At 47.7% G+C, this 10,200-nt stretch overlaps 1 protein-coding gene across 1 annotated transcript; it reads right to left on the minus strand.

Moving 5' to 3' along the window:
* Nucleotides 1-461: 461 nt before the first annotated feature.
* On the minus strand, nt 462-3,397 carry LOC134448257 (ankyrin repeat domain-containing protein 34A). Its single transcript, XM_063197956.1, has 4 exons — nt 2,957-3,397; nt 1,576-2,033; nt 1,223-1,488; nt 462-1,099 (listed from the first exon to the last, which is right to left on the minus strand). Exons 1-4 carry the CDS (start codon nt 3,395-3,397, stop codon nt 462-464), a joined length of 1,803 nt encoding a protein of 600 aa, XP_063054026.1.
* Between the last annotated feature and the right edge of the window lie 6,803 nt (nt 3,398-10,200).

Raw genomic sequence — 10,200 nt, forward strand, 5'->3', positions numbered from 1 at the left:
TCTTTTCATGAAAGTTTACTAAGTAATAAGCTAATATTTTCTAGTATGACCAAAGTACAGTCATTTTTGCAGCTAAAAATGGCTATTTCTAGAAATTCAAAATGGCGGACCATGGAGAAGATCCCCCTTTTCATGTATGAAAAGTGCAATTTTTCCAGTCATAATGAATACATAGAATTTGATGGTGGTGCTAAGTATTCATGAAAAAGGTAACATTAGTGAATGGGTAGCATGAATTCTGGAAATAAACAACTAAAAATCTTACACAGTGTCCCTTTAAATCAGGTGGTCTGGAATATGCGGCACTGGAGTGGAACTAACGAATCCAGGTTGTCCATCAGTGTGTGTGTGTGTGTGTGTGTGTGTGTGTGTGTGTGTGCGTGCGTGCGTGTGTGTTTGTGTGTGTGTGTGTGTGTGTGTGTGTGTGTGTGTGTGTGTGTGTGTGTGTGTGTGTGTGTGCGTTAGTCCCCAGTGAACTCGATGACCTTCTCGGTGAGGATCTCCTTGAAGGTGCTGAGCTGCTTCATCTGCTCGGTCTGCATGGAGTGCCTCCTCATCAGCTTCTTCTTCACCTTGAAGTCGCCGTGGCAACGCTTGCTGGGCGACGGCGGCGCCACCGGCATCAGGACCTTGCTACCGCCGCTGCCGCCGCCGCTCCCTGAGTGGACAGGCGAGGTGGACGGAGCGTTGCCGGCCTTCCCGTTGGACGTGCGGATGTCCGGTATGGGCCGGTGGGGGTTCAGGTTGAGCGGGGGCAGGAAGCCGGGTCGCGTCTGGGAGATGTGGTCCAGCAGCAGGGTACCGGAGCCGCGACGCTCCAGCAGGGAGCCCGGGTGGCGCCGCCGCACCGCGATGGGCGACACCGAGTTGGGGATGCTCTCCAGCGACTCACGGGACGCGGACGCCGGCAGCGCCACCGCCACCGAGGAGGAGTTGCCGGCGCCGACCAGGAGCGACAACGGCGAGGCGTTGTATTTCCGCCGCTCCGCCACCGACGCCCGGCCCGAGTCCGGCGAGCCGGGGATGGACTCGGCCGGGCACAGGTGCGTGTCGGACTCGTAGTGCTCCATGCGTATGAGTTTGGGGTGGGCCAGCCCCCCGCGGAGGCCCACCATGGGAGGCGCCCCGAGAGGAGGCGCAGGACCAGGACCAGGACCGGGAGCAGGAGCAGTACCAGGACCAGGGGCAGTGCCGACTCCGAGAGGAGGGGGAGGAGGTGGTAGAGCTGTGCCGGGCTGTAGGGCTGCCTCCTGGGACTCTGGTGCCGTGTTCCGGCGGTACAGCATCTGGTGCTGCTGCACCTTGTCGGCCCAGGAGGCGCCGTACAGGCCGGCCCAGTCCTCGGAGCAGGAGCGGTCCATCAGCTTGGCCAGGCCCAGGCCGGGGTCGTGCGTCTCGATGCTGTGCCTCCTGGACAGGAGCGGCCTGCCAGGACCGGAGATGCTCAGGCCGTTCATGGCCTTGGTCACCTTGCCCCTCTCCCTCTCCCTCTCCCTCTCCCCCACCACCTCCTCCTTGGTCACCTTGCCCCTCTCCCTCTCCCCCTCCCCCACCTCCTCTTTGTCCTCTGCCAGCAGCTTCTCCTCTGCCTTCTCCTGAGGCGTGCTGCCAAGGGCCAGCGCCGACGGAGCCACAAGCCCCCAGGGCTCCGAGTTGAGCCTCTTGAGGAGCTTGCGGGGCCCCGGGGGGCCTCCTCCTCGCCTCTCTCCCGGCCCCGGGTGCAGCAGCAGCCGGCTGGAGGGCAGCGGCAGCGCCGACGATGTCAGTGCGAAGCTGAAGATGCCGTCCTGGATCTCGCCGGCGACAGAGGGCGAGCTTGCGGTGCGGATCTCCACGTCCGAGGGAGACATGCAGGCGGCTGTGGTGGCTGTTGCCATGGCCGCAGAGGGGGAGGGGTTGGAGATATTGTCCGCCCCCGGCCCCGTCTCGGCCGTCGTGGTCACCACCAGCCCGGGCGAGGGCGGCGAGTTGAGGTACTGCTTGGTCTTCTTGGTGCCGGAGGGCGAGGTGTCGGTGGTGATGATGATGACCTCCTTGATTGATTGATTGATTGATTGATTGATTGATTGATTGATTTTGTTGATTGACATTGTACAGAGCATTAAAAAGGGTATACAAATAAATAAGTCAATAAATATGTATTGAAAACCTTGTACGTACAACATGTCAAAAGGATAACACAAAAAGCTTTAGGAGCTTGTTTTACCTTGTTGTCCTTGTGAATGTGCAGTGTGTACTATGTGCTAGTTACAATCAGTGTATATCAAGGGTGGGGAACCTTTTTCATTTGAAGGGCCACTTCAAATTCATCCGAGGGCTATAAAAGTCCTCCAGGGGTCGTACTATGAAAACAAACCAGGATTTCCCCGTGCACTTTAGACCTATATTGAAGGCAGCCACTTTTACAACAGACCCCACCGTCTCTAGGTCCCCTGAATATAACATAATTGTGTTGCAAATGCATTTTCTAAGATTCCTTTACAAAATATGTCATAATTCATGTGAAGCTGCATTACATTAAAATGATATCGGGGGCCGGATAAAACGGCCTCAAGGGCCGCAAATGGCACTCGAGACATAGGTTCCCCATCCCTGGTGTATATGCACCTTTTCCTGGGATCATGTGCACAATCCTCTCCTTCAACTATATGAATATACACACCTTGCCCTTGTCGTAGGCAACTTGCCCGTGCCAATAATAAGAAATGGTGTACGCCAACATAATTACACCATTGTCATTTATGCCTTTCCTGCTAATTGTATCAGGATGTAGATTTGAGTAATCTTAGGTTTTCAAGACCCTTGTTTTAGGTAGCCACTTTAAGAATGAGTGACTATATGAATCTGCATTTCTTGGAAAGGCTCTGAGGGCCACATGAAATGGCCGAGCGGGCCACATGTGGCCCCCGGGCCTGAGTTTGCCCACGTCTGGTGTACTGTATATGCATATACCCACCTTGCCCTTGGCCTTGCAGGTGTCCAGCAGGATCTGCAGCGTGTCGCGGTCGCCCTTGTTGATGGCGTGCACCAGCGCCGAGGCGCCGGCGTAGTCCTTGAGGCTCGGGTCGGCGCCACTCTCCAGCAGCAGGGACACCACCTCCCGGCCCGCCTGGCCCGCGCACGCGTGCATCAGCGCCGTGCGGCCCGACTTGTCGGGGATGTTGGGGTCGGCGCCGCGCTCCAGCAGGTAGCGCACCATCTTGTGGCGCGTGTCCTGCGGCGCGTCCTCGTAGCCGGCCAGGCAGGCGGCGGCGATGGCCGTCTCGCCGCGCTCGTTGCCCTCGTTGATGTAGGCTCCGCCCTCCAGCAGCAGGCGCGTCAGACGCATCTTGCCCTGGAACACGGCCTTCAGCAGGGCATTGCCCTCCGCGTGCAGCGCCCCGACGCCGTCGCCCATGATCACACCTCTCTTACCTCTCTCTCTCGCTTATCCCCCTTTTCTCTCTCCCTCCCCTCTCTCCCTCGCTCCCTCGCTCCTCTCCTTCACGCTCCTCCTCTTCTCTGTTGCTTCTTATAAGCAGGAGGCTCCTTCAGCACTCATTCGGCATTCTGAACGAGATGCCGAAACACAAGACCTGAACAGAAAGATAGAGAGTGAAAGAGAGATAGAGAGAGAGAGAGAGAGAGAGAGAAAGAAAGAGAGAGATAGAGAGAGAGAGAGATACACAGAGAGAGAGAGAGAGAGAGAGAGAGAGAGAGATAGAGAGAGAGAGAGAGAGATAGAGAGAGAGAAAGAAAGAGAGATGTAAAGAAAGGAAAAATCAAACAGCACAGAGAGATAACACAGCTGTACAAGAAGTCACGTTTCCCTGCACATTACAAGCGCTGCACTTGGCAGTAATCACCAAGGTAGCCGATCCTGCTGTCGTCAAGCCCACTCAGCGTCTCCTGTAATCGGCACATGATCTCTACGGTGATGCCGCCTGCCCGCCCGCCCGCCTGCCCGCCCGCCTCTGTAACACCATGCAGGCTGATGCGATGCGAACCGAGACGAGAGCATCTGAAGTCTGAGTCGCCTCGCTGAATAACAATCAGGTTCTTGTGACATGGAGAACAGAACAGAGTGGGAGCAGCACGCAGGGGTGGATTATGACTACATGGGCCCCAGTGCCAGAAAACAAGAAAGCCACCCCCCCCGCCCCCTCCCTCCACTTCATGGGTGTTGGTAGTTCACAAAAAGATTCAGGGTTTCAGGCCAGATATTAAAGACTATATAGAACTTTGTTTCCATGGCCTGGTTAAGCCGCCTCCCTCGGCTTGCTACTGGTTGAGGGATGTGCCAAAGTTTAAACCAAAGTTTCTATTGGGCTAAGTTTAAATTTCTTAGCCCAATAGAACGTCTCTACTTAAACCACGTCACTGCCTTGAATTTGCCTCTACCCAGGACGGTTGGAAATGCTCAGTTGATTGGTTCCAGACAAAGTGGGTGGAGTTCCCGCTGTAGCGGGATTGAGCTAGCTCTTGGCCCTACTGTGTGTAGCTGAGCGGAAGGCGTTTCGTCACCAGTAGGGCGAAGCCCTGCTATTTCTCCCCCAGCCCAGCCCTGGGGGTGCGGGCCTTCAAGTTGTTTATAATCCCGCATCTGCTGATCTGCAACAAATGTGATCAATACTCAAGCCTGTTGTTCACGCCGCGCCAGCCTGACAGCTGTAGACACACATACTGTATGTAAGGACACGAATACAGAAACCTTTATAAACAACTGTCATGTTTAAACAATATTAATAATCATCATCATCGTCGTCGTCATTTTCATAATTTGTTATTCTGAATGCTTTTTGAATGTTCTGAATTATTATAATTTAATACTGAATTGTATTTGTATTAATAGTATTAATGTGTAAGATTTTTAGTTGTTTATTTCCAGAATGCATGCTACCAATTCACTAATGTTACCTTTTTCATGAATACGTACATACCACCACCATCAAATTCTAAGTATTCACTATGACTGGCAAAATTGCACTTTTCATACATGAAAAGGGGGATCTCAAAAATACTGAATCAAACCAAGATATCGCAAAACACGCCCACTCAATGCAAAAGCGTGTGCTCAAGTTGGGTCTCCTAAGGGGGCGTTGTCCCCTACTTCTTCTTCTCTTTTTGAGGTGTTTGCGCAAGATGTGCGCTACCGCCATCTACAGCGCTAAGGGGACTTCATTGATTCTCAACCTCAGGACTCCAAAGGTCTCCTAACCGAAGGTCTCCTAAAGGGGCGTTCACCCGACATAAAGTGGATACCGGAAAAGAAACTTGTGACTCACTTCTTGTTAGATCCACCTTCTTTGGNGATCTTCTTCATGGTGCGCCATTTTGAATTTCCAGAAATAGACATTTTTAGTTGCAAATATGACTGTACTTGGACCATACTAGAAAATACGAGTTAATTACTTAGCAAACTTTCATGAGAAGATCACATTTGGCAATAGGCAACCCAGTTTCAATGAGCAGCATAGTTGCAGTACCGTTTTGGACCATTTCCTGCACAGTGCACCTTTAAATCAAAATGTTATCGATTATAATCGATCCATATAATATGCTTTGAAGTGAATAAGACCTGGGCACGTGATTATAGCTGTTCTGAAATACGTGATTAATATTTTATATTGATTTCTCTTCGGCTTTTCAGTGGACATCCCACTCTCAGACTAATACACTTTGTAATCAACAGTGCAATACTACTGTTGCTTTTTTCAGCATTCATTTGCATTCAGCATCCCCAGTAGAGATGCACCGGATCCAATATCCGGTTCCGGATCCGGCAGGATAATAGGGTTTTTCACTGGATCCGGATCTGGCAGGATCTTAAGCACTGGATCCGGTATCCGGCAGTTACCTAAAAATCAGGATCTCTCTAGCCTATGTTTATCAGTCAGTCTTTCACAACCCCAATTGATGCATGGAGTGAAAGCCCTTTGGAAGCGGACAGTGCAGGCAGTGTGGCAGTAAGCCAATGAGTCTAAAAAATAGTTTGAGGCAACGTAATAAAAAGGGCAAACGTGTGCGAGTAGGCTATGTGTTTCAACCCTTTCGTAGGATCCGGTATCCGGTTCCGGATCCGGCAGGATCTTAAGCAGTGGATCCGATATCCGGGAGGATCCTAAAAATCAGGATCCGGTGCATCTCTAATCCCCAGAAAATGAGTTTATGTGTGGATGGATTAAACAATTGAGAATGTAACAGCTGCACATTTTCAGAGTTCAAACAGAGAAGAGACGATCCAGATGTTAAACCTCCATGCTCCTCTCTCCCCATTCAGGAAAGGACACCTGGGAAACTCTCATTGTTATTGGGGGCAGCCACAAACAACGCCCCAAGGGAGCAGTGCGCTGGGACAGTACCCTGCTCAGGGTACCTCAGTCATGGTAAGCCCCCAACCCCTTGGTGGGTCAGGAGTTGAACTGGCAACCTTTGGGCTACAATTCTGACGCCCTAAGACTTGTAGCCCCAGAGGTTGCCAGTTCACCAGGTTGGTGGAGGGGGTACTAAGCCAGTGCTCTCCCCCATTCACAACCGCTGCTCAGACCTGGACTGGCAATCTGGCACAAAGGGTATTTCCCGGTGGATGAACGTTCTCAGGGCCCGACTGGGTAATTATTTTCTCAGAAACTGGTCCACAATTTAGAGGGCTGCCCACAAACATGCCTGGAGCGCTTTTGGGCCAGGCCAGTCCTGTCTCTGCCTCTGCCTCTGGTTTTATGTGGGGTACGCTGTAGCACATCACACCCAGTGTGCTGGCTTCACTTTGGGCATGTCAAATCTGCTCTGACAGTCCAGGTATTGCCTACAGCCGCATTCTGATTGTGTTGTCAATCAGTGTGAAGATTCGCAGTGAGGTGAGATGAGGTGGGGTAGGAGAAGCGCATATGTAGCCGCTGTGACTCAGTCATGAGAGTTGCAGAGATAATTAATATTAGATAGATAACCTCAAGCAGGAACAACCTCTTGTATTTGTGCCACTGACTTCTATAGTATACAAGTCAGTGATTTGTGCCCAGCCTCTGTTCCATAAACTAAGATACGCATATTTTGTCAAATCATAGCCAGGCCTACTAGTGACCAAAACATTGTTTGGACCCATGCTACTAGGGCTGCAACAATTAGTCGACTAATCGTGACTAATCGACTATAAAAATTTGTCGACAAGAATTTTCATTGTCGACTAATCGTTTCATTTAATTCAACGCTTTTTACTTTACTTCACTAATGCTTTATTACATTATTGAAGCCTAAAATTGCCCAGCACGAATTGGGCGTTGTATCTCAGAGTAAATAAGCTGCTATCCTGATTTAAAGATCATTGTGAACTAAGATTTTTGTTCACTTCCCTACTCTAGAGGCCAGGAATGTTTGTCGGCGGTTGGAGCATGTTTTCGTTTTTTTCGCGACTAATTATGACTAATCGTGACTAATCGTGACTAGATCTATCAATTAGTCGACTATTAAAATAATAATTTATTGCAGCCCTACATGCTACAATACAAAAACATCCTTATGTGCTGCTATTTGCCCTAGGAGGTAAAACGTCTCTGATGGATGCTAATAAAAAAATCAACTCATGGTCATTGTTACCTCCCCAAGGAGTTAAAGGGACACTGTGTGAGATTTTTAGTTGTTAATTTCCAGAATTCATGCTGCCCATTCACTAATGTTACCGTTTTCATGAATACTTACCACCAGCATCAAGTTCTAAGTATTCATTATGACTGGAAAAATTGTGCTTTTCATGCATGAAAAGGGGGATCTTCTCCATGGTCCGCCATTTTGAATTTCCAAAAAATAGCCATTTTTAGCTGCAAAAATGACTGTACTTGGACCATACTAGAACATCTTTGTTTAATACTTATTGAACTTTCATGTAAAGATCAAATTTGGCAATAGGCAGCCCAATTTCAATAAGCAGCATAGTTGCAGTACCTGTTTTGACCATTTCCTGCACAGTGTCCCTTTAATGTTTTCTGTCGCGTTGGTTTGTCTGTTTGTCTGTTTGTTTGTTTGTTTGTTTGTTTGTTTGTTTGTCTGTCTGTTTGTTTGTCAGCAGCATAACTCAAAAACTAATCAACGGATGTGGACAAAACTTTCTTGTTGATAATGACCCAAGGAACAAGTGATTAAATTCTGGTGGTGATCCGAATCACGAACCGGAACCAGGACATTTTGAAAGATTCTGTCAGGAGCATAACTGAAAAACGAATCAACTGATTTGGACGAAACTTTGTGGCATTGTTAGTAATGACCCAAGGAACAAGTGATTCAATTACGGTGGTGATCCGGATCACGAACCGGAACCAGGACTTTTTGAAAAATTCTTCACAATTGCTGGCCTATATATCTAGGCGCCCCTAGTGAGCAGAAATTGAATAGCGGGAACTGCACAAAAAGAAGGCAGAAAGACTTCTGGTGTAACACAGTCAAATGTTCTATCAAGCCGCTTCCTTGGTGGAGGTCTGCACTCTCTGAGTGCTTCTAGTTTGGGCTGTGATGATTTGCTAATCACATTTTTTCAGTCATTATCCTGCATTTGATCTCATTAATTGAGCTTAAAAGTGATATTCTATTTAACAAGAAACCCCTTCATAACTATCGCTAGAGCAGCAATGGCCCTGCTAAATGACTAAAAATAATACAGCTAACAGTCTCACACAAGGGGATCAGTCAATCACAGCTTCCTTAGGCACATAAAAGGGGAATCGACATGGCGTTTATACCAAGTAGTTGAGTGCTGTTTCAATATTTAATGCTTCTTTTATATGTTGACTGACTCAGACTGCCAGAAACTCTGAGATATCATTTCCACATAGCATGTATTATTTAGGATGTGAACGCAGCCGATCTAGCCTAGCCAACAGCAACAGCAAACAGACGTGTTATCATGCAGTGTGCTTTGTAATTTGCCTGTCAGTGGTAAGATGAGTGCAGACCTCTGACACAAAACTAGCAGACCTTCAGCAAGGCAGAATAACACCGCTCGCAAACATTTACAAGTGACATGCAATGCAATGCATTGGGCTATGCACCACAGTGATTTCTGCAACGTACGTATGTACATTGCCATGCATTATATTATATATCATTATATATCATTCTTATTTTTTATTTATTTTTATGTTTATTTTTTATTTTATTATCATTATTATTATTATTATTATTATTATTATTATTATTATTATTATTATTATTATTATTATTTTTACCTTATGTTTTATCTTAATGTTTTAAATGTTCTTTGACTCTAATTTATTTCCTTCTTTCTTCCCTGTTTCCTTTCTTTTTGCATTTGTTAGTTTTGAGAAGCACATTGAGTTGCACCTGTGTATGAAATGCGCTATACAAATAAACTTGCCTTGCCTTGCCTTTCATTGATCTATCCTCTACCTTGAAGCATCCTACTAAGCTTCCTACCAAGGGGTTAGTCAGTTCATTTAGCTTAATCATGCTTAATATAGACAGAAAAGCAAACACAAGAAAAGTTGTCCTCATAAACATGTTGTAGGCCTATACGACAAGGCTATGACAAACATTTTACAAACTCTTTCATCCCCTGGTGATGTCTATATTCTTTGAGGAGTATACCATCACATATACTGTATGTGATAAGCATTTTGTCAAAAAAATGTGAGTTCCCCCTGTGATGTCACCAGAACTTTGCGATTTCTAACACAGAGTTATCTGAGAGCGGTAGAATGTTCGAGTAAAATTCTAGAAGAACTATCTGGGGTGGAAAATCCTTACTCCTGAAAGGGTTAAACATGTCACACAGCCGTTTCTCACTGTAAAATAAGCATTTTGTAGGAATATGATATATAGGAGAATCGGTTATGATTCGTATTTTTAGTTTCCTGCTGCGTGGCTCCTGTGGATGGCTGACATATCATGTCTAGCACGTTTGCCCAGCGAGGACGGAGGCAGTCGGCGCCGGTGCCAGTGCTGAATTGGGCTTGGCGAGCCACTACGACTCTCATGCCAAGGCGACAGAGCCTGTTTCACCAGTACTCAGTAAAAAATACAATGTTAATTCAACACTTAGAGAGTACTCTGAGACCAAATATACTCTGAAAGATGTTAAACTCTCCAAGTGTTGATTCAGGACTGTGTCATTACTGTACAGGCAGACTAGACCAGTGGTTTTCAAAGTGGGGGCAGGGGACCCCTGGGGGGCCCACGAGAGGGTGCTAGGGGGGCCGCGGCATATTGGCAGGA

The sequence above is a fragment of the Engraulis encrasicolus genome, chromosome 5, assembly GCF_034702125.1.
Source record: "Engraulis encrasicolus isolate BLACKSEA-1 chromosome 5, IST_EnEncr_1.0, whole genome shotgun sequence".
NCBI classification, from domain to species: domain Eukaryota; kingdom Metazoa; phylum Chordata; class Actinopteri; order Clupeiformes; family Engraulidae; genus Engraulis; species Engraulis encrasicolus.

What these genes read in the sequence shown, in the direction of transcription:
- LOC134448257 (XM_063197956.1), bottom strand. Translation starts at nt 3,397, where the DNA reads ATGGGCGACGGCGTCGGGGCGCTGCACGCGGAGGGCAATGCCCTGCTG. An exon ending in CCTGCAAGGCCAAGGGCAAG is followed by an intron (nt 2,034 to 2,956) that starts GTGGGTATATGC and finishes CAATCAATCAAG; the next exon opens with GAGGTCATCATCATCACCAC. An exon ending in CCTACAGCCCGGCACAGCTC is followed by an intron (nt 1,100 to 1,222) that starts TACCACCTCCTC and finishes TGGGCCTCCGCG; the next exon opens with GGGGGCTGGCCCACCCCAAA.